The sequence below is a fragment of the Pyrus communis genome, chromosome 2 (genome assembly GCF_041283825.1).
Source record: "Pyrus communis isolate YQ-2024b chromosome 2, ASM4128382v1, whole genome shotgun sequence".
In the NCBI taxonomy this organism is placed as follows: domain Eukaryota; kingdom Viridiplantae; phylum Streptophyta; class Magnoliopsida; order Rosales; family Rosaceae; genus Pyrus; species Pyrus communis.
This window is the reverse complement of record NC_142566.1, coordinates 26820001-26843234: the sequence shown is the minus strand read 5'-3', so window position 1 is coordinate 26843234 and position 23234 is coordinate 26820001. Positions and strand designations below refer to the sequence as shown.

General features: G+C 39.2%; 5 protein-coding genes and 1 pseudogene across 7 annotated transcripts; 4 read left to right on the top strand and 2 right to left on the bottom strand.

The window, feature by feature from the left end:
* Nucleotides 1-795: 795 nt before the first annotated feature.
* LOC137747249 (peroxisomal fatty acid beta-oxidation multifunctional protein AIM1) lies at nt 796-7091 on the bottom strand. Of its 2 annotated transcripts, XM_068487323.2 has the most exons (18): nt 6522-7091; nt 6369-6440; nt 6122-6184; nt 5964-6020; nt 5811-5878; nt 5621-5702; nt 5472-5527; nt 4718-5035; nt 4522-4608; nt 3970-4144; nt 3516-3637; nt 3085-3248; nt 2634-2888; nt 2177-2298; nt 1943-2064; nt 1636-1784; nt 1209-1347; nt 796-1081 (listed from the first exon to the last, which is right to left on the bottom strand). In XM_068487323.2, exons 1-18 carry the CDS (start codon nt 6628-6630, stop codon nt 1037-1039), a joined length of 2205 nt encoding a protein of 734 aa, XP_068343424.2. In that variant the 5' UTR covers nt 6631-7091; the 3' UTR covers nt 796-1036. The 2 variants fall into 2 exon arrangements, with proteins under 2 accessions (XP_068343424.2, XP_088546130.1); XM_088690004.1 differs by lacking the exon at nt 2634-2888 and having other exon boundaries at nt 6522-6828.
* A 246-nt stretch (nt 7092-7337) lies between these two features.
* Nucleotides 7338-9079, top strand: LOC137748694 (uncharacterized). Its single transcript, XM_068488871.2, has 3 exons — nt 7338-7495; nt 7610-7719; nt 8711-9079. Exons 1-3 carry the CDS (start codon nt 7338-7340, stop codon nt 8728-8730), a joined length of 288 nt encoding a protein of 95 aa, XP_068344972.1. The 3' UTR covers nt 8731-9079.
* A 155-nt stretch (nt 9080-9234) lies between these two features.
* LOC137746923 (proteinaceous RNase P 1, chloroplastic/mitochondrial) lies at nt 9235-13579 on the top strand. Its single transcript, XM_068486932.2, has 7 exons — nt 9235-11565; nt 11653-11742; nt 11831-12012; nt 12148-12268; nt 12476-12544; nt 12666-12795; nt 12885-13579. Exons 1-7 carry the CDS (start codon nt 9763-9765, stop codon nt 13118-13120), a joined length of 2631 nt encoding a protein of 876 aa, XP_068343033.2. The 5' UTR covers nt 9235-9762; the 3' UTR covers nt 13121-13579.
* A 1116-nt stretch (nt 13580-14695) lies between these two features.
* On the top strand, nt 14696-18264 carry LOC137748133 (putative protein ABIL5). Its single transcript, XM_068488220.2, has 8 exons — nt 14696-14976; nt 16780-16862; nt 16978-17125; nt 17229-17328; nt 17414-17450; nt 17567-17703; nt 17799-17860; nt 17966-18264. Exons 1-8 carry the CDS (start codon nt 14875-14877, stop codon nt 18053-18055), a joined length of 759 nt encoding a protein of 252 aa, XP_068344321.2. The 5' UTR covers nt 14696-14874; the 3' UTR covers nt 18056-18264.
* A 455-nt stretch (nt 18265-18719) lies between these two features.
* LOC137748960 (rho guanine nucleotide exchange factor 8-like) lies at nt 18720-21586 on the bottom strand. Of its 2 annotated transcripts, none has more exons than XM_068489146.2 (8): nt 21363-21586; nt 20955-21256; nt 20720-20836; nt 20454-20599; nt 20211-20285; nt 19847-20122; nt 19439-19759; nt 18720-19330 (listed from the first exon to the last, which is right to left on the bottom strand). In XM_068489146.2, exons 2-8 carry the CDS (start codon nt 21238-21240, stop codon nt 18947-18949), a joined length of 1605 nt encoding a protein of 534 aa, XP_068345247.2. In that variant the 5' UTR covers nt 21241-21256; nt 21363-21586; the 3' UTR covers nt 18720-18946. The 2 variants fall into 2 exon arrangements, with proteins under 2 accessions (XP_068345247.2, XP_088546129.1); XM_088690003.1 differs by having other exon boundaries at nt 20955-21206; nt 21363-21463.
* Nucleotides 21587-22737: 1151 nt separating this feature from the next.
* Nucleotides 22738-23234, top strand: part of LOC148698841 (uncharacterized) — a 15365-nt pseudogene continuing 14868 nt past the window's right edge.

Genomic DNA, 23234 nt, shown 5'->3' with positions numbered 1-23234 from the left:
ATTACTCTTAATCTTTTAAAATATTCAAAATAACTACATAATGTATTGCGTTGGACATCCATTATGTCTCTAACATTAAGTGATGACCTAAAAAATTATTCAAGCAAGTTTTACCCTCACGCTATCTATAGAGCTCTAGATCTCTAAATCGATCCTTTTTAACTAGACAAGTTTAGTGTTTGTCTTGGCTAATAGGGGTCTATTTGGGATTCAAAATTCCAAAGATGATGTGTTAGTGGGAGTAAGTTTCAATATTTGTCCACGTCATTACTTAATATCAAGGACATTATCAACTAGCTGTATTTACATAATATTGTTGACCTAACTAGTGTACAATTTTATATACACTAACTAGTTACTTGGAACATTTACTTCTAAAAATTGAGTAATTATATGTTAGTAATTATCTACACTTAACCCTAAATTTCATAGTTTTTGTTGAAATTCGTAAAACCGATTAAAAATTGCGAGTTATTGTCGTAATTAAGAAAGCATACTTGCTATCAAGTGACGAAACTGATTTTTATTGAACTTTTAAGCTTGAAATTAATAAAACAAGTAAAGGATCCTCTTCGGATCCTCTTTGTGGGGATCTAGAGGATCCATCAACCACGACCGTTCATCGTACATCGTACGGTCAGTTTTCGTTAGATACTATTTATATTCAATTTTAAATTTCAAATGATTTCTGATAGCAAAATATACGATGAACGGCCGTAATTAATTGATCATCCGGATCCTTACAAAAAGGATCCGGAGAGGATCCTTTTCCAGAGAATGCTAGTGGAGCCCACATTACAGCCAAACATTACAGTCCTTACCATTTCGAAGCGTTATAACTATTCATTCACAAAGAAAGAGGAAAGAACGTTTAGTAAAAGAGAGGTAACAACAACATATTTTAGTTTGTAAACCCCAACTGCTTATGAATTCTCCATAGCCACCTTGCATATTACAAGGAATCGATGAACTCGAATCTTATTTTCCCGATTGCTGAATGTGCTCGAAAACCGGTTGAAAATAGGGTTCTTTCTGCTTAAATGCGTGACCTTGAAGACGGGGATGACGACGCGGGTGCACTCTGCACGACAAGAAAAACAAATGTAACATGTTTACTTCAAAATGAGAAAGGGAGGTTTACTTCAACTCATCCAAATCCAGCAAAAAGGGAGAAGTTCAGGACGAAAAATAAGAACCGATGTTCTTACCAGCGGCAAGCCTTTTGTTGCTCTTTCTTCCAAAAACCTTGATGGTTTGAAAAAGTTTCCATATAATCCGGACCATTTCTTTAGACTAGCGTATATATGTTTAGGGCCGACCTGATCTGCCCAGAACACAATACCGCCCCTGCCACGTAAGAAACAGACGACGTGAAATCAAGCATGTACATTAACTAATAACTTCATCACTATCAACCGAGTGAAAAAACTAATAGTACACATCTGCAACAAGCTTGTACAAAAATGGAGAGGGTTGTTCAAGTCCGGACAGTTAATCCCGCAAGGGATACATTGCCCGCACCTCGGATGTCCAGATAAAACAATCAGCCCTCTCTCCATTAGCTGCACGAGCAGAGAGGCGAATATTTCAAACATCTAAAGTTCAAGCAGACACGAGGGTCAAAATAGAACTCACCGGTAAGAGGGGAAACCCATCCCAAGAACAGATGCGATGTCAAGGTCTGCTGCTCGAATAACTATTCCTTCATCTAGAATACGACATGCCTCATTCACCGCAGGAAACAGCATCATCTCCAGAATTTCTTGGTCTGTAACAGTCAAAGGCTGCAAGCGATAGTCCATCAAACACGATGAGCATGATAGCCTCATAAAGAATGCATTATTTAAAGCAACTACTGAGCCCGTAACAGCAAGACAGAAATCCATTTAAAGTACTACTGTGCAAAAATGAGAATCTATCTTCTGATGTACAGAAAAAGTACCTTTCCACCGGGCATGATATTGGTAACTCGTCGAGATTCCTCAATAAGAGGTAGGACAGAAAAATCAGGTTTTGGCTTGCTTCCCTTCTCATAAATATAATATCCTTTTCCATTGTTTTTACCTGAAATGCCAAAAGCACAAAGCAGTTAGAACAAAAAACATGTTACAATACCCCTCTCCAACTTCTTTCCAAAAAAGGATGATCTAATAAAATTACTGAAGTTCTAGATTACCATCTCGTCCATTTTTTATCAAGATCTCAACCAATGGAGATTTAAATGTGCGATCAGGGAAAGCACGAGATAATTCCTTTCCAGCAGCAAGGGCTACTCCGTAGCCTCCCAAGTCTTGAAGCCTGCAAGTTAAGAGCACTAGATATAATCATCAATGTAGTTCTTAATTCTACGATCAGCAGGCATAAACATTCCTAAAAAAAAAGCCAGATCCTATGTTAAGATGAACAGAATAAGGGGCGACCCCAAGCCAACAAGGCTCTTTGCTTTGCAAGGGTCGGGGGAGGAAAGTCTATTGTACGCAGCCCTACCCTTGCAAAGAGGCTATTTCCATAACCCGAACCCGTGATCTTTTTTGGTCACAAAGGTGCAACCTTTCCGCTGTGCCAAGGCTCGCCCTCTAAAATGAACAAAGGAAAACAGGAAATCTAGGTATGGTGAAAAGGAAGAAAGTTACTGGAATGGACCCATAGGTAGGCCAAAATCCTTAATGATCCTGTCAATTCTGAACACATCCACTCCTGAATTGACCAATAAATGGGCACTGTGAAAATAGGGAAAGAATGCTCGATTGACGGCAAAGCCTGTGCAGTTACCAACCACAACAGGAACTTTCTTTATTATTTTTCCAACAGTAAAAAGATCAAGAATAACTTGTGCTGAAGTCTTCTTTGTCCGTACTATTTCAAGAAGAGGCATCACATGAGCAGGACTGTCCATCAAAGAACAATTCAAAATTAAGGAAGTATAAACAAAATGCATTCCACCATAACTATCAGTGCATATATAAAAAACAATGACAAAAAATGGTTTTGGCGGAGTAAAACATTTCTAAGTGGAAAAAAAGTGTGTTTATTTTCTTCGAGTGGTACAGCAGTGTGCTCCTGGGAAGAAAAATGCACGATAACCTGAAAAAATGTGCCCCCACAATGCGATCATGAGAGTTTGTCTTTTCTCCAACAACATTGAGGTCAATAGTGGATGTGTTTGTAGCCAATACGCAGTGAGGAGGACAAACTTTCTCGAGTTCACTAAAGATTTTTTGTTTGAGAGGAACACTTTCAATGACGGCCTGCAAACAAGGAATAATTGTATCAAATGACTTTCAAACAGAAATTCAAGAGGTAATATGTAGATAATACAAATTTCATTACAACAAAAAACATTAAGTAGAGAGCAGATGCTCAGGCTCTCAGGCCCAAAAAGGTGGTCAATACAGATGAGCACAAGAAATCATCTCTACCAGAACAAAGAAGGTTTAAGAAAATGGTCTGAAAATATGAAAGAAAAAACAAAAAGAAATTGAAAACATCTGGTATGGCATTCTAAAATTCCCTACCTCTATGACCATATCCACATCTTTGAAGTCGGAGTAGTCCAAACTACCTTTAAGCAATGCGAGAGATTTTTGTTCCTTGTCCTGTGTCAGCCCCCTTCTAGTTACTAAGCCTTTAACGTTTCCTGTTGAAACAAAAAACCAACGATAAAGAATTTGAAGATTTCAGGTTTCAAATATCACCAGTGCACTGGATACACAAAAAAAACCATGCCAGAGTGTTATTTTGTTAGTTATCAGAAAACAAGTGAGCCGCCAATCTGCTACAAAACTCAGCACGGACTCCCATTTAAAATAAACATGATCTAATGCAGCCTGAATAGACTCATTCATAAATCCAAAGTAAAATGAATAGTAAAAAAAATCATATGCCGGACTGCAGCCTGAATCCTGAAGACTCATTCATAACTCATAGGAAAATGGTAAATCTCAAGAATTCTGCCAATGAGGTAACCACCTTCTATCTTTTTTATGCCCTTCTGAAGATATTCAGAGTTGAGTTCCTTTAGAACCACAGATATATTGCTGAGGAGAAGGGCTGTAGCAATGCCAGAACCCATCAGACCTCCCCCAATAACAGCAACTTTCTTTATTTGCCTTGGTTTAAGGCCAACATCGGTAACATTGGGCACCTGCATAAGTTAAAATTTAAGTAGATACAACAAGAATCAAAAGGAGGGTAAAATGCAGAAACTGCTTCCTGGCAACAGAAGATGATAAACACTCTTCATAAAATTTAAATAATTAGCAGAGGCATTGCATAAAAGCATCAATACAAATTCAATTACTTAAGGATGAATAGTGGATAACTGGATTTAGAAAGCCAAGCAGAACCATTTACAACAAACAGAAGAACATAAAACAAATGGGAAATCTCATTACGAAGCCAGGAGAGGGTTGTTTAGGGCCAAATCTGTCAACAGATGTGATCAACACAAAGACAGAGGACTGGAAGAAAATCTAGAAAAAAAAAACTAGTAAAGAAGCTACTTGTGTACCATGCTCGTACCTTTGATGTTGCTCGTTGGGCAAAAAAAACATGGACAAGACCTTTTGCAGTGTCTGCTAGAACTAACTCCTTAGAAACTTTAGCCTCCTGACATAACAATTTAATTTGTTAGAACATATGTGAACCGGCATGCCATTACACATATGAAGGACGATTAAACATGTATAGCAAACAAAGCTAATGACATCAAAATTACCATTAAAAGACCACTGTATCCTCCATGAACAATGCCATCCTCGATCACATTGAGGCATGCTTCGTGATGAGGCAATTTGGGAACAGTCTTCCTGGCTTGTTGTCTGGCAACTTTCAGTGTCTCTCGAGCCTCATACAGGGAACCAAGTTTATCTGTTCCAAGTTTATCTGTCCTGTGAAGAGAGCGCACCCACGGTTTGTGTTTGTCTGCAATTTCCAAAGCCCATGAACGAGAAACTTTCAGCAACTCTTCAGGAGACACAATAGCATCTATAAGACCAAGCTTCTTCCCTTCTTCAGACTGGATTGGCTTCGATGACTGAAAAGGACCAAATGCTGTACTAAATTAGAATCAATCCAAGATGAGCTTATAATGGATAATAATTTTGAGTAAAATTTTAAGCTGTCCAAAACAAGCACACTGCATGTGTTCAGTGTATGGACCTAAATATATAGTTTCAAGAACACAAGAAATTATTTCATGACATTTGGGTATAAAACTCAAACAAAATATAGTTTAGAGATAGAACACAAGAAATTATTTCATAATTCTCAACATTTCAGTATGAAGCTCTAATAAATTCTAACTGTTCCACACTAAGCTATCTTTTCCTCTTTTGCCTTTGTCCCCTCAAAGCAAATGACAATGTTTTCAAATCAATATGGTAGATCAAGAATCGAAAGAATATAGTTGCAAGCACAAAACTAGAAAATTGAAAACAAATAAAAAAAAAATGAGCAGAGGAGCCAATTACCAGCATCATTTCAATTGCCTTCTGAAGCCCTACAAGCCTTGGAAGACGTTGTGTGCCTTACATAACAACAATATTTTAACATTTCAGTACAACAATCAATATTATTTTAGTGTCCAATTTACTTGCTTGTGTAGAAAAAAAAGTTACACCTCCTAGTCCAGGAATCACTCCAAGAGCCAACTCAGGAAGGCCAAGTTGAGTTCTTGGAGCAGCAATACGTGCATGGCACCCCTGCACGAAATTTACTAATAAGACGCAATTCCACTACAGTTCTGACAGCAAATTTATCACCAAAAATCTGAAAACCAGAAGTTGTCCACTCGTGGTGCGAGCACAAACCAATGCCAACTCCAAGCCACCTCCTAGTGCAAGTCCTTCCATGGCAGCAACAACAGGCTTTTTCGAACCTGTTATAACACAAGCAGTTAACTCTGCGCAGCAAAAATGGAGCCCAGTAATTGACCCTTTCGAAAAGAACATTGGGGACAATACCTTCAAGTGTGTTGAGCACAAAGTCAAAAGATACATCGGGCATAACCAAAACATCCCCTACAACGCCACACAAAACAACGGCGAGTTCTCAATCCATTTCATCAGTAAACTCAATGCTACAAATAGAGAGAGACCAACATAGTTCATTTCAATCATACCAGACTCGTGAACCTTCTCGAAAACATTGATATCGAAACCGGCTGAAAACCTTCCTCCACTGCCTTCATCAACCAAAAAACAAGGAAAAAAAAAATTACATAACGTCTACAAAGCAAAAGAAAATCAATACAAAGATTCAAGCTTTCGATTGTCTAAACTTAGATTTTCCAATTGGGACGAACTAGATCGAACAGAACGTCACCGCATCAAATTAAATCGAAAGAGCAGGAATGGAAGCTACATTACCAGTCACAACGATCGCCTTGACGTCGTTTCGCCTCGCGGCCTCCTCGAATTTCTCCTTCAAGCTAGCTACAACTGCAGAAGCACCAAAATATCAATAAACAATTACGAACCGGCAGAGATTTGATAATGCAGAGGCAGAGCTAGCTCGTTTACTCGGTATGGCCAAGGCGTTGACAGGTGGATTGAAGATGGTGATGACTGCAACGCCGTCGTTGCCGACCTCCAAGGTGACCTTGGCCTTCGCCATGGATTTGAAAACCATAGTAGTGAAGAAGTAGAGAGTACTATTTTGAATGGTACAGTATCTCGATTCATCTCAAGGAGGAATTTATTGTCGGTGCCTCAATTATTTCCTACTCCTTTCTTTAACAATTTTTCTTTCCTGAAGAATCGCTTACATTTAACTTGTTTTATTCAATATATCGGATTCTGTGCAATGTAGGGACAACTTCATCATCACAAAATAATTTCACGGACTGATATGCTTTATACTTCGAATGTAGCTTAAGCCATAAAATTTCACAAATCTCCAAGACTTTTGCACGTTTCGTTTCTTACTTCTCTACGTAACTAAGTTACCTTTCATGAATGTAAAGTAACCTGTAATTAAACGTATATAATCAACTGAATTAGCTAATATGCAATAGTATAACTTTTAACTCTACGATAATTATTCTTTTTAATAAAATTTCTTTGTCTGACTTCCCTTCAAATATCGCAAAAGTCCTTACTGCACGTGTTGTTTTCCAAGTCTTGGTGAAAGACTTGGTCAAAGACTTCAGGGTTGTTGGGAGTCAATGGATCGTATCAATATTTACTAGCGGGCCGACCCATGGGCCCAATGGATCATAACCAAGACGCCCTAAACAAAGAAACCGAACCCGACGTCGGCCGTCCCGAATAAACCTTTCCGTCGGCGAGCCCAGTGACAGAGTGACCAAAACCCCGCAAAGCTCGAAGCTTTCTCCAATGGCGTCCTGCAAAGTTATCTCTAGGTTATCCTCCCGATTACAGCCCTTCACGCGCAATCTCACCAAGAAGTCGCCGGCATCCGAGCTCTCGCAGCTCAAGTCGAGCCTTCTCTCTCCGGCCTCCGCTCCCGTCCGACGCATTTCTGGTCTTTCCAGGTATATCAGCTCCTCCAATTCTCATTTCTCGTCCTCGTTTTCTTACGACCTGTTTGGCGCCCGAGAAAGTGTAGGACTAGTTTGTATCTCAGAAATATTTTGTCTTTTTGTTAGGTTACCCGTGGAGTTGGGATCAATGATGCCGTTGCACAGCGCGGTGGCTTCGGCGCGGTTGATATCGAGCTTGTCGATTGACTCTCAGAATTGGGGATTAGTTCCTCAAGGTGAGATTTTTACTTTAGTATGATGATTTACGCGCTTAATCTCTGTAGCTTGTACTTGACATGATGTTAACTAGAAAATGCACACCATCTGCTTGTTTGTTTGCCAACTTAATCTACTTGTTAAATGTCGGTGTTTAGCTTCGCAGACTGGCAGATCAGTCTCGCACGAACAATTTGAATTGTTTGATGCGATGTTGCTTCATGATAAAATGAGCTATCAGTTGCATTGTTGTAATAGTTGTTCGATTGCCCTCGAGTAATCCTCTTAAGTGAAAATGTGGTTTAGAACGCTCTGGAATGACGTTACGTAACAAAGTTCAAATTCTGTTTGAAACAATTGAAGTTTTCTTGTTTTGGATGCTCGGCGATATGGGGTTTTTGAGCTCAGCATTTGCTTTGATTATAAACTCTTTCTCTATTTGATTGAGTTTTAGTGATCTAAGTTTCGGATTCAGGTATATATGGCATTTTTGTAGTATTTATGGACTGGATTGGCTATCCGTTGCCTGCCTTCTTATGAGCCTCTGAGTGAGCTTGTATTGTTAAGACTCGAGAGATAACTACCAGGGGCAGACTGTGGTTGTTTTCGTTTTTTAGATGGAAGTTTTTGGAGCTAGATATATCCTATTGACTTAGAATTTTTTGGAGCCTCAATTCGCTGCCTAGTAGTAGTTTATACAAAAAATGCTAGGGTGCTCTGGCATGCCATTTTCTTTGTTCTCAAGAACTTAAACTAGACATGTGCATGTATTCACACCTGCACACTCTACCGAGTTGTGACAATGGATTCTTGCTAATCATCTTTATGTATAACTATATCAATCAAATGATATACAGCACTTAATGAAGCAACGGTTTAAATGTAAGTAAAAAACTTCCTTGTTTTGCTAACCATAAGTTGGCTTTACATCAGTCTCGATATAATCACGTTCAGCCGTGTTCATGTGATATCAAGTATGAACTCTAACACCTTTTCTTTCACATATTTCAGGGATTTCAATGCCTTTATGACAATGTCTCCCTGTATCAAGTTGTCTTGCATAGGCAATGTAGGTCTCGTGCTGACATTTTCTTTTACGATCACTTTAGTGACATAAGATGTTGAACAGTTCATCGGACACCCGTGTCTGTCAATTTTCATCCTTTTGTTAGAATTCCTTCTTCAATGAGGCTGGATGCTTTTCTGTCTATCGATGTTTGGGCATTACAAAGGGTGCGATGTGCCCATCATTGTGTACTTAGTTTATCCATGATGCTGGACGCTTTCTTTCTTATTGCTTTCAGCTACATGTCCAATTACAAGTTATACAAGACAAGTTCAATTTCAAAGCTGTTTGGAAAAGTTACCTACTTACAGAAACCCTTCTCTCTCAGTCAGTTACTTGCGGGTTATGGCACAACCCTTGAGAGGGTAAGATAAGGAGGCCCTCAGTACCTTGTCTTAGCTGATAAGATCGTTTTTTTAACGCTCCTCTTTTAGTCTCCTGCGTTTTTATTTAATTTAGAGTGCAAGTGAATAAAGCAGGAGAAGTAGAGTAATGCTAGGGAGAGACTAAATTTTGAAAACTAAAGAGCGTGGAAGTTGATGATTGGTTTATTACTTAAACGTTGATGAAAATGCTTATTTCTATTGGTGACACATCACTTATTTCTTCAGAAAATTTTGAGTTTGATTCCTATGAATTAGAGTTGAACTCATACACTAGTCCGTAAAATTTGAGTCCATTTGAGTCCAGTAGAGCGAGTACAGTATAGAACATGACTCTTATTACGATTAAACTCACACAAGTACAAAAACAATGGATAGGCCGGAAGCCCAACACCCTAATTTTAATATACAAGAATCAAACTTACATAAACCACCATGAAACAACATTCGATATAAAGGGCTTGTCATTTCATTAGTTTCAGTGGAGTTTACTACTTTACCGTCGCACTGTTAAGCAATTCCTACATCCCCTTCATAAATAGTAAGGGTAACTTCGTCATTTCGGACAACTTTGGGATTACTTTTGTATTAAATCCATATATCGGGTAACAGAGATGGAGCTCTTCCAACGGCCACACATGGCCTCCTTCACCTCCAACGCACTGCAGCATAAGCACCACCACCACCACCTCCCCTCCACCACCCTCTGTAAGTGCCCGTCAGCTTTCCACGTCTTTAAATTCCGTTTTCCTTCTCATATTTTCACTTTCTCGCCACCCAAACAGACCCTTAAGCTTTATCCACTTCCACTAGCTAGACAAAACATCAGCCACATAGTTGCAAAGTTATCGTCGACAACGTACCACGAACCGTACACAAAATCCCAGAACTCAGGAACTGGAAGTGGTACGGAGTTGTCTTCCTTAAAGTCCACGGAACAATGGGTTTCGAGAAAATCCGAAAAGCACCATGTCGGTTCAGGAGTGGAGAAGAAGGGTGAAGATACTAGGAAAAATCTTGTCTTTAGAAAGAGGAGGGAGGGGAATGGTCCTAATGGGTCAAATGGGCATTCTTCTAGGAGGTTTAGAGATGAGAATGCGGTAAAATCTTCAAAAAGCCGAGGCGGTTTAGGGGTAAAGGAGGGGAGGAACAAGAGGGGTGGTGGTAATCAGGTGGGAGGAGAAGAGAGAAGGGAGAGAGGGTTGAAGAAGTATGATGCTGATTCGCCGGATGTTAAGATGCGAGTAGGTTTGGATATGTGCTCGAAGAGAGGGGATGTGATGGGTGCAATTAGGTTCTATGATTTGGCTCAAAAGGAAGAGATTAAGTTGGAGCAGTACCATTATACTGTGCTGTTGTATCTCTGCTCTTCTGCAGCTGTTGGTGTTGTTCGTCCGGCGAAGAGTGGGAGTGGGAGTCGGACTTTGGATACCTTGGATTTGCACAGCGAAGAAACTAGGGTGGAATCCATGGATACATCAAATTTGGACAATGGGGACCTGGATGATACCTGTGGAAGTAACAGTTTTGATGATGATTCGGATGGTACTTCCAACGAAAAGGAGAATTTAGCATGGTTTTCTAATGGGTTTGTGAAGCGAAATTCCCGCCTTTTAGACGGACTGAACTACCCCACAAAGGGTGGAGATGATTCTTCTAATGTAAAAGATGGGAGCAGTAAGCAAGAAGATAATGGAATTCGGGTTAGTGAAGATGTGAAGAAGTATGCGCTTGAAAGGGGATTTGAGATCTATGAGAAGATGTGTTCGGATAATGTTCCGGTGAATGAGGCAGCATTGACATCTGTGGCTAGAATGGCAATGTCAATGGGTGATGGAGACATGGCATTTGATATGGTGAGGCAAATGAAGTCAATGGGAATAAATCCTAGACTCCGTTCCTACGGTCCTGCATTATCTGCTTTTTGCCATAGCGGAGATATTGATAAAGCATTTGCTGTTGAGAAACACATGCTGGAGCACGGTGTTTTTCCGGAAGAGCCTGAACTTGAAGCCCTCTTAAGAGTGAGTGTGGGAGTTGGTAAAGGCGACAAGGTGTATTATATGCTGCACAAACTAAGAACAAGCGTAAGGAGGGTCTCGCCGTCTACTGCAGATTTAATTGTAAAATGGTTTCTTAGCAAGGAAGCTTCAAGAGTGGGGAGAACAAAATGGGATCGAAGATCTATAAGGGATGCAATCGAGAATGGAGGTGGGGGCTGGCATGGGCAGGGCTGGTTGGGAAAAGGGAAGTGGTCTGTGTTACGTACTACAATCGGAGATGATGGCTTGTGCAAATGCTGTGGGGAGAAACTGGCCACAATTGACCTTGATCCCGTAGAAACAGAAAACTTTGCTGAGTCAGTTGCATCAATAGCTATAAAAAGAGAGAAAAACTCAAGCTTTCAGAAATTTCAAGTACGAAAATCCCCATCAATATGCGTTGTTTTAGCTTAATCTTGTATTCGGCCTTGACTTAGGAAAGAAGAATATTTTGTTATGCAGAAATGGCTGGACTATTATGGACCTTTTGAAGCAGTGGTGGATGGAGCTAATGTAGGCCTTTTCAGCCAGAAGAAATTTGTCCCGTCCAAGGCAAGTTGCACAATGCTTAGGCACACATGCAAATCAAGTTTATGTTCTCATTCGTGATTGATGTAAATTTTATTGGTGGATTGTTTAGGTCAATGCTGTTGTTAATGGAATAAGGCAGAAACTTCCTTCGAAGAAATGGCCACTTATTGTTCTTCATAATAGGCGCATCACCGGAGGCAGAATGGATGAGCGAGTAAATAGGGCACTGATTGAGAAGTGGCAAAATGCCGATGCTCTATATGCGACACCTACTGGTTCAAATGATGATTGGTGAGTAACATAACATTGGAGGTAACTTCGTATATGATTTTTCCATCAAATTTCTGATTTAATAGCTCATTCTTGTTAATTATCTAGGGAATACATATATGCATTTAAAGTGCCACGATATTACCTGTGATTCAGGTACTGGTTGTATGCAGCTATAAAGTTCAAGTGCTTACTTGTGACAAATGATGAGATGAGAGACCATATATTTCAACTTCTCGGAAATGATTTCTTCCCCAGATGGAAAGAAAGGCATCAAGTGAGTGAGGATCTTTTGAAGCTAATATTTCATCGTGCCTCTGTCGGTTCTTAATGTGAACTTTGCAAAGATAATAAACTTATCTATGCTGGACTAGATTACTAGGTCCAATCTGTTTGACACTTCTTGCAACCAACGATTCTTGGTTTCCGGTATGATTTCTAGTCCTATTTTTCTAACTAGCTATCTATTGTTTTCTAATTTCAGGTGCATTTCACTTTTTCTGATGCTGGTCCAGTCTTTCACATGCCTCCTCCCTGTTCTGTTGTAATACAGGTAAATCAAATTAACTGAATCTTTGATTCGAAAATTCTGTATCTGTACGTGTTTATATTTCTATCTTTTGAGAGCCGACTCAACAGAAATATTGGTACACTTGGTGAAATTATGTCCTTAGGAATCAGAGGAAGGGCACTGGCACATTCCAGTTGTATCAGAACATGAGCGCGAATCAGAACGAACATGGCTATGCATTATGCGAGCTAAATCACGCACGGCAAAAAAGGATTCTGCAGCCATCCCTGAAGGTGATTTTCTAGTGCTAGCAATTCGCTTGTTTATTATTGCGCAGTCACTTTTGTGTTTATAAATTTACTGAGTTCATTGTGTGGAATAGATGCACAACCCCTTCGTCATAACAACGGATATGCAAGGTCAGCTACCCGAACTGGTGTTGATTCACAGCCACTGAATAGTGGCAACCAAAAATATTCTAAACACAAACCTAAGGAATTTATCAAGAATCTCAAAGATATTCTGTCGGGGTCCGTGACCTCGGATCATCACTCGATTGTACCAGACATTGCAACTGCAGAGAAGATTGGTGGATGCACCATTGATTTCCAAATATAAAGTTTATGCAATCCTGTTCTGGAACTTCACTGAGGCATTAGGTAGTAGCCAATGAGCTCCCAACTGAGAGGTTTTTTGTATAGTTGGCAGCTGATTTTGCTAGTTGGAGAAGGATAGACATTTGCGATTGCAGAAAGCACTTTTGGGAATAAACTTTTAGTAGCTTAGAGCTTTTTTTCTCCTCCTTTTTGCACGCGTGTGTACAGTGGGGTTGGCTGATAGGGTGGTTCTCATAGGCCACAAGCCTCTCCTTTGGTTACATGATCTTTGATTCAAGTAAACTCAATTTGATGCTCTGGCCTCGTAGCTTAAGTAGTTACCTCTGCTTCCGAGATCATGTGCTTTATTTCTCTTTCACCAATATCACTTGTTGATAAAAGTGAACTCAATTTGATATATACATTGACCTTCTGAATAAGAATCTATAACATGTTGGAACGAGCATCGAAATTATTCAAATTATGGACTTACCCTTCATTCTCGTTCCCTCTCTGTTGTATTCACGACTTCTCTTTTCTTCTCTCCTGGATTTCCGACTTTCCGATTCATGATTTTCTCCATTCCAAATAAGTTAATATGCAACCAGTTTAAGGTAATCCAAATCGAATCTAACCACATTGCTGCCAATAAACCTCGTTAATTGATTGTAACAATCTTATAATTATCTGACAATTAGCCTCTAATTATTCTTGATATCAAATCATTTTGTCATGATCCCATATAAAGAATGTGTAATTACAATTATACCTCGGAAATAATGCTGTCACTCATTCAAATCAAATATACTTTAATGGATGGGCAGTACCACCTGGCACCTTTGATTCGCTTGTCAGTCACTGACTAACACTAATTCCTTTTTAACTTTTCTTCTAAACAGAAAGCTAAACAGAATAAAAGGCAAAGAACACAAAATCACGGGCTGAAAACTCTGTTTTTGTCATCTTTCTCTTTCTTGATACACATGCTGCTGTGATCATGTAGAGATTTTTTATTATGTCAAGAACATGTCCGGTCCATCAAGAGGCAGATGTAAATTGAGACCAAGTTAGTCCTATGATCACTCGAAGTTCGATAAATATATATATGTAAAGGTCTGATCATCTGAATGTTTTGTACATGTCCTTTTTGTACCTACCAAGTTATTGATGAAATACCTTCTAGACATATTTCAACATATTGCGTCGACAACACTTAACAAATTCTCTCGATCTCACTCATCATATAGCTTCGGCATATGTCGATATTTGTTGACATGTGTGAATCATGGCATGTGACTCACGACAACAAGTCCATCTAGTATTTGACGAAATGCCTCGATGAATAAACCGAAAAAGATTTCATGCTTTGCAATCCGTTCTATCTAAAAGACTAAACACTGGGATATCCCAAGATCCAAATTTTGAATCCACCACTAGATACACCAAATGTCATAATATAAGTAATTGGATACTTAAAAAAAAATTCAATCACTTATTTTATGGCATTTGATGTAACGAAACGTGTTCTCGACATAACAAAAAATTTCTTGTGGTCATGACATGGAGAAGAATCTCTCTCTTCTCTATTAATGTGTTTTATTTTTTATAGTTTTCTCTGTGCTTCCATGCTCATCATCTCTATTTCTCTATATATCACGTGTCTATCTGTATAGTCACAATCTCCGTGTCTCCTTCTCTCGCTCAAAACAAAAGCAAGCCACCCACCCCACTGTAATTGTACCATTATCCCTTTCTCAAAGTTTTCAAGTTTCAAACATGGAGGAGGAGATGCAGAGCAACTCCAAGTCCCCCTCAGGGAGAGGGCAAGAATCAGAGGCAGAGTCTAAGGACATTGTAAGCTTTGATAAGTCTCTTCAGGTACGTTTTCTCAACTCAACATTAAAACTTCGTCGTCGTCTGATAACCATTTCATTTTTTATTTTAGTTTTTAGAGGTGGAGGAAGAGTGATGTGAGATATGTAGAAGACTTGTATATGAAATGGTACACAAGATGAAAACTACAAACCTGAAACAGTTTTAAGTTGTATTCGCTCTCAAGTTTTTCTGTAATGCATTCTCTTTTGTTTTCTCCGTCGTCCCACCCTCCACCCTTCCGCCATCTCCCATCTCTCTTTCGGAATTTCCTCCCATATGCTTTCCCTTAATTTCTAGCAAAAAAATAAAAGCACAAAACGAAAAACAAAATGATTATTAAAAATAGAGTAAATTATTGTCCATATTTTTCTTTTTTGCTTTTTATCTTGTTTTATTTCTTGTGAAAGTGCCAAATTCATTCTGGTTGTTCACGGGTAAGCTTTTGATAACATAAACAAGTCAAACCCAATATGTCACATCCCGATCCGGGACGGATTACTTCTCAGACCCGCTCCACCACCGTAACACGATATTGTCCTCTTTGGGCTTACCATTCCCTCACGGTTTTGTTTTTGGGAACTCACGAACAACTTCCCAGTGGATCACCTATCATGGGATTGCTCTGGCCTCCTTCTCGCTTAACTTCGGAGTTCCTACGGAACCTGAAGCTAGTGAGCTCCCAAAAGGCCTCGTGCTAGGTAGGGATGAGAATACAAATATAAGGATCACTTCCTAGGCGATGTGGGATGTCACAATCCACCCCCCTTAGGGGTCCGACGTCCTCGTCGGCATACCACGGCCAGGGTTAGGCTCTGATACCAATCGTCGCATCCCGGCCCAGGAGGGATCACTTCCCGGGCCCGCTCCACCACCGTAGCACGATATTGTTCGCTTTGGGCTTACCATTCCCTCACGGTTTTGTTTTTAGGAACTCACGAGCAACTTCCCAGTGGGTCACCCATCATGGGATTGCTCTAGCCCCCTTCTCGCTTAACTTTGGAGTTCCTACGGAACCCGAAGCTAGTGAGCTCCCAAAAGGCCTCGTGCTAGGTAGGGATGAGAATACACATATAAGGATCACTCCCCTGGGCGATGTGGGATGTCACACAATACTTTAGAAAATAAAAAACAGACTTTGTAACGATTGGAAATGGTTTTAGAAAAAATAGTTGAAAGCGCATTCACAAAATGTGTTTTTAAGTTCTGAAGCACTTTCTGCAAAAAGCACTTCAAGTGCTTTTGCAAATTTACTTGCATTTTTTACTAAAAATTGTTTTCAAAAATATTTTTACCCAAAGCGTTTTCAGTTATTTTAAAAAGCACTTCTAAACAAGAAAGGGTGTTTTTAAAAATAAAAGCACAAACCGAAAAACAAAATGGTTATTAAAAATAGTGTAAATTATTGTCCATATTTTTCTTTTTTGCTTTTTATCTAGTTTTATTTCTTATGAAAGTGCCAAATTCATTCGGGTTGTTCACGGGTAAGCTTTTGATAACATAAACAGGTCAAACCCAATACTCTAGAAAATAAAAAACAGACTTTGTAACGATTGGAAATGGTTTTAGAAAAAATGGCTGAAAGCGCTTGCACAAAATATGTTTTTAAGTTCTCAAAGCACTTAAAGCACTTTCTGTAAAAAGCAGTTCAAGTGCTTTTGCAAATTTACTTGCATTTTTACTAAAGATTGCTTCTAAAAATATTTTTACGCAAAGAATTTTCAGTCATTTTAAAAAGTACTTCTAAACGAGAAAGGGTGTTTTTTCTAGTTTACTGAAATCCATTTTGTTTGTGGGTTGAACTTGAAGGAACTAAGAGACCTGCGCTCACAACTTCACTATGCTGCTGACTACTGTGAATCAACCTTCCTAAAGACCAAAGAAAAGAAAGTGTGAGTCCCTCTAAACAAACCTAGTTAAATTCCAATGGCCGCCATATAATGACCTTTTTAGCCCTCACCCCATGAACTAGAGTTCAACATTTTTTTCTTAATTCAAATTTTGCAGTGTGATGGAAAACACCAAAGAGTACATATGCAGAGCTGTGGTGACTGTTGTCGATCATCTTGGATGCGTTTCTGCCAACCTCAACGGCCTCATTTCCGAAACTAACACATTTTCGGAGGCTGAGATTCGAATTGACTGCCTCAAACAAGTTGTTACTACCACCTTATATCAATCTAGCTAGCTTATGTTAGTTAATACATGGGTTTATGTAATTGCAGCAATCACTAATCAGTATGCTTTGTGTTTGTCAGAGGATGTTCTTATGTGAACAATACACCCACAAATTTTCTCTGCCTAGATTCCGATGGAAGGACATTATCCCGCAGCATAAAGCACGGTTTTTATCTGCAGGTAAAATCCGAAACTGCTGTGCTACTTGCAAAGATGTTCATAGTCTTCATTTTTTTCACCTTCTAATTCTTTGTTTTGTGATCAGCTACCGAAGAAGCTGAGAAGCCCAATGAAGATTTGAGGTAAAGTTTTCGTCTTCATAATTTCATAGCAAAAATTGTTTTAATTTTATTTGGCTACAGGATGTTGTGCATTGATAAACAATCTTTAAATTTGATGAATTTGATCATTTATGCAGGGCTATTCCTGGAAATCCAGCCTCTCGTAAAACCATTGACAAGCAAGAACTTGGCAAAGATGTAGCAATGCCACTTGTGTTGTACACCTCGTCTCACAAACGGTCATTGTCCAAGGACGAAAACAATTCAGTTTTAGGTAACATGATCTTTAGTTTTATGAATGGTCTTCAACATACTCTAGCACATATGATTTGGGACTCTCAATCTTTAACGTCGATTATTTGACTCTAGTGCCGGTTCGTGATGGCCTCTCAATCCTGTCTAGAGGTCCAAATCCTACATTTCATTTCCAGGTGAGTTGACACAAACATAATATGTTTATTATACAACGTTTTCTACAATTAATTTGTCTCCTATTCCTTCCATTATAGCATGTCTCTTCTTGTGTTGTCTTGAAGGAATCTCGGAAGATTACTGGCCGCCTCAAGAAATCTGGGCACAGTAATGACATCTTGGCACTCATTAGACGAGCAAAAAGAACGGTATGAAAAAGAGAAGAAGGCGATTTGTACCACATTGTTAGATTATTCCAAGCTTATTTTTCTTTCTTTCTCAGTGGCTAGGGATGATTGTTATGGTTGTGTAAATGAAATTAATCAAAGTTTATGCCAAAATCATCGATAACAATGTTTCGGGTTTTAAAGCGACTGGGATACACAAATCAGCAATATCCAATTCCAATGTTTTTCTACCAGCATTTTACATAGTGAGTTGCATCCGCAAAGTTTATGTCCTTTCGTTGCATAAATTTTAAATTTAGTGCACATCAAGCACAATATCCCGAAGGATGTTTTCACTCCGATTAACTCCAACATTGCCAATTTCATAGCGAAGAGTGCTGGTTGGTAACTTGGTAAGAATTCGGAATTTCAATCTCTCTAGGTTTTTCTCTACTAGGAGAGTGTCTGACTCTGGCCACCAACTGGAAAAGGGTCGGCAGCGAAACAGGTTAGGTTCTTGTGGCGATGGTTTTACTTTTATGGTCAAGTTGAGGCATTTTTAAATTTTGTTCGAGTGATAGTCTAATCTAAACGATTGAAACTTTGGGTGCAGAGGGGAAGGCATATTGTCTTAGCCAACTAAACTATGGTTTAGTTGAGACTTGAGAACAAAATTTGTCAAGCGAAAAAAAGGAACAAAGACCATACAGCCTTTGAGAAAAACTAGAATACATGTATTACTGTTTCTAACAACCAGCAAAGATCAGAATAACCACATCCCAATTCTCAAATGCTTCAAAAACCCACTAATTACAAACACCCAAGAAACTTCACAATCCTTCAATAGGATGGAAGAACAAGCACACTACTTAGAAGTATATCTGTATCTCTCTCTATGTCTATCTGCCCCTCTCTCTCCTTTGTTCTTCAATTTTTCCATCAATGCCGAGCTGTTGGACTTCTTAGACCACTCAACTTCTCAAGCTTCTCCAAGTATGAAAATCTCTTGGTGTTTATGCTAGCGGGAGGTTTGCTCATGATCTTGTCACGGTCTTCATTAAAGCAGCTCTCCTTGTTGCCTGCTGAGCTATCGTTGTCTATGTCATTCTCTTCCGTTTCTGCATTCCAATCCATGAACTCAAACAGTGTCTTTGTTGGTGTCACGTCTCCATCTTCCCTAGAATCCATTGAAAGCCTCATGTTTGATGATGATTTTCGAGCTTGAGAATCAGCGTAAAGCACATCTTCGATCATGGACATGACTTTGAAGGCCAAGCTTTCGATCACCCTCGAATAGCTCTCTAGGATAGCGTACCCTACATCCTGCGTAGAGACAAAAGAAACGCGGTTATTAGATTTGAAAAACAAGTTAACAAGCACAAGATGTAAAGGAGCAAAATATGTTTGTATGTTCGGCAGTTTAGTTCTTACCATATTGAATTGAATTTTACTTATGTCAAGCGCAGATTGTGGGATTCCTGGGAACTTCTGTTTCAATAGAAGCAAGATAGTCTCTACTCTCTCTTCAAAGAGCTCTCTCTTCTCCAAGCTCACGACTGAACTCCACGAAGACTTTCCATTCTTTTGGTTCATCTTTTGCTTCCAAATTACAATAGAGGCCTCAATTCGGTCTTTGAGGTCAAGCACTTTGTGCTCTGTGGACATGTCCATGGAGCCAAAGAACTCCAGAGGATCAAAGTGGTCCACCGTTATGCTCTTATAGATCGAATCACCGAGGCTAGCCCTACCATTCTGTCAAAAGAAAACAAAGTCAACCGTTCTGTCCATTACGAAAACAATATCTTGGAGACTAATTAGAATGAGTGTTACGTGTTATACCTTGGGAAGGGATTCAATGTAGTTTTCGGGTATGCCCATTTCGGCTAGCACTTGCGCGTTGATGGCCATTGCTGCTTTTAGTACTTGGTTCACAGATTCCTTCTGAAATTGCATCCACCTTCGGCATTCATCTGAAAGCCCTTCGGGTGGAACTTTAACCGCGGGTTTCCACCATTTCTCGTCATTTCTCTGGGAATTATCATCATTTTCAGAATCTTGGGCTCCTTTTTTCACATACCAGAACTCATTTGGGGTTCCAAAGCTGTCCAAGTGACCCTGTTTCGTATAACCGATTAGCAATAGGTGTATAATTCTGATATTTTCTAGCTAAACCAGGAAGTAGGTGAGGGATGCAGGTACTTACAATAAGCATTGCATCGAGCTTGCGCAAGGCAGGAACGTTCATGTGCAGATCATTTCTTTGCCGGGTCACCATTATCTATCATGTCAAAAAGAAAACAAAAAGAATTTAGAACCCTACAAGTTTGGAATTTTGAGCTGTGTGAAAATATATGGCATTGGACAATCTGACAAGGGGAGAGAAAGAGAGAGAGAGAGAGAGAGAGAGAGGGAGAGAGAGAGAGAGAGAGAGAGAGAGAGATAAAACCTCCATGTTTGTTCCATTCTGTTGCGAAGGGACGAATTCAACAATGTGATCTGTCACAGACAAAAGCCAACCTATTTCTTTCACCCACCGTGCTTTCGCTTCCGAAGACATAGGCTCCAGTTTCCTTTGTTCTCCGAAAACAGATGCTGTGTTGTCATAGGAACAAAGGAGAAAGAAAAGAACCCTATCAGAATTACCCTCGTTTGGATTTGGTATTTTAACTTGCAAATATATTAATGCAGTTGCCGTAAGGCATAAATTTGTACCTGCTAGGTTGGTTATGGCATTTGATAAAGCCAACGCCGAAGAGACGCCCTTTCCACCACCGGACATATCTTCCCCCAAAAGCAGCTTAGAGAACCTTTCCTTCATCATTTCCATATCTAAACACAAAATATTCATACAATTTATCAAAATTGATCTTTCATCTAGCTACCATTGTGACAACTGATAAGAAATATATACAGCATGTAAAAATTATATTTGCAACAAAATATTTACCTGAAGGCCTCTTGGATTTAGGAATTTTCACCTTTTCGCCTTCATCTGTGCCTTCATCTGCACCATTATCGCGATCAGATCCCCACGTTCCTTGTGTCTCCACCGGGCCGCTCTCTGGTGTAATCTTGGGACTCAGTAACTGAGCGGTATCGCTATCTCCCTCCCTGTCCTGCCCATTCTCAAAGATCAAATTCTGAAGGTGTCTCGGGATCTCAAACATTCGTTTCATCTGGAAGGATTTTGTCTTCTGCACTGTTTGTTGTTGGGATGTAAGAGCTCGGACCATTGTGGAACTCGAAGACCTTAATTTCGTTCGAGATTACACAATCTAAAGTTACAACAACAATCTTAAAAATCCTATGAGAATACTGGAAAGAAAAAAGGAAAAAGTAGGAAATATTTCTTCACCTTCGTCTTTCTTGGGAAACAAACAACGACAATGGATGTTGTTGTGTGGGAGAAAGTAGAGATTTTGAGGGGAGATAGTTTTCTTTTCTTCTCTCCCAACAGAGAGGGATTGAGAGATGTTAGAAATTATGAAAAGGGTATTTTGGAATTTTGCTTTTCGACTTCGAAAAGTTTGAAGAAATTGGGAAAAAGAAGCTGAGGTGATTAGTGCAGTATTCTGTTTCTGCAGCTAAAGAACGTGGGGTGCATATGTTTTGAGAAACAAAAACAGAATGTGGGGTTGACGTAATTAAGGTGAATTAATTAAGATTAATTCAGAAAAAAGATTAATTACTGATTTTTTTTTTTTTTTTGTTTTTCTGGGGCTGATTTTGTTTCTTGGATGAATAGTGGTTGATAAGTTTTCTGTTCTTTAAGTTTGTTTTTATAGAGGGATTGGTGATAATTTTGATTAAAACTTTCTGTACTTTTAATCTACGCGTTTTGACGGTAAAAATGGGCAACCGATGGTTGTATATTACTATTTTTGCATGAAATGGTCGTCACCAATTCTAAGCTAATTTGACTGGTTTTTGCTAATAATGTTTCGTTTACTCCTAATGATCAAGTCTTAGGGCAAAACTCTTACATGCTCTTTGGTATTTTCCGATCAACCCGTGGCGCAATGAAATGATGTACCGTTAATGTCACGTGGTGTTACTATTACTAATTTACAGATTATTAATGTGTTGGCTACAAGTTTATATTTTAGAAGATAGTATAGCCAAATAAATTAAACACATGTTGTAATAATGGTGAACTGATAATACGATGTGAGAATGTGACGGGTACACATTGAAAAAAATCTTGTTTGTGTCATCCCATGTGGTTTTAGAATCAAATTTTTAAGTTCACCAGAACTTACATATGACTATTTGGTCTAGCGACACTCGGTCTTTACTTTGTTAAAGTAAATTCAAAGTTTAAAAATCACGAAAAACAAAAAGCTCAACATCACTTCGTTAAAGCATGTGACCAAGTTAATCTAGTGGCATCAAATTGCACTTTGTTGAAAGAAGTACGAGTTTAAATCTCACGAATGATTAATATTTATAAAAAAGAACCTTGGAGTTATAGTATCTTGGTTCATGTGTACACACATGATTTTTGCGTCATTTGCTTCTTGTAATCATTTGGGTCTGCAGTGCTTTGCACACAAAGATTACATGTGTGAAATTATGAAATTGTTCTTAATGTTTCTTTTTTTTGATTTAGAAATTGAAAGACGTGATGGTCACAACACAAACAACTATTTTAATTTCCAGGTCTAAACTCTAAAGCAGCTTCACCAGGAGGGCACACAAAGGAATTAAATTTTGTTTAATAATGGTGAAACTATGTTCGAGTTGCTCCACCAAATGATAAAGATTCTATATTTCATACCACCAGTGACTCCACCGTTGCTACAACAGCTGCGTTGCACAAGGCGGGGAAAGGGCCGAGTCTGATTGCCAAGCTCATGGGAATCGAAGAGTACCACTTGAGATCTTTGTAGGCCGCTCTGAAGAAACAGTCCGAGGAAGGTGAGAATTCTTTTTCAAGTCAGCAGAGACGAGAGTTAAAAACCCCTCAAACTCAGGCTCAAACGTTGATCATGAAAAGAGGACCTTGAGGGAAGTTCTTGAAACGATGCGATTTAAAGGACTTTTGAAAGGCAGCTCTGTGGAAGAGCATAGGCCTGATTTGTCATTCCAATCACTCCGGTTCCACGGAAAGATTTGAATCACTCCGGTTCCACTGAAAGATTCACTAATGATAGCCCTCCCATTGTGCTTGTAAGGCTCTTCCTGTTTCATCTATGGAATTGGAGGAGCCTCGTGCACAACATTAGTC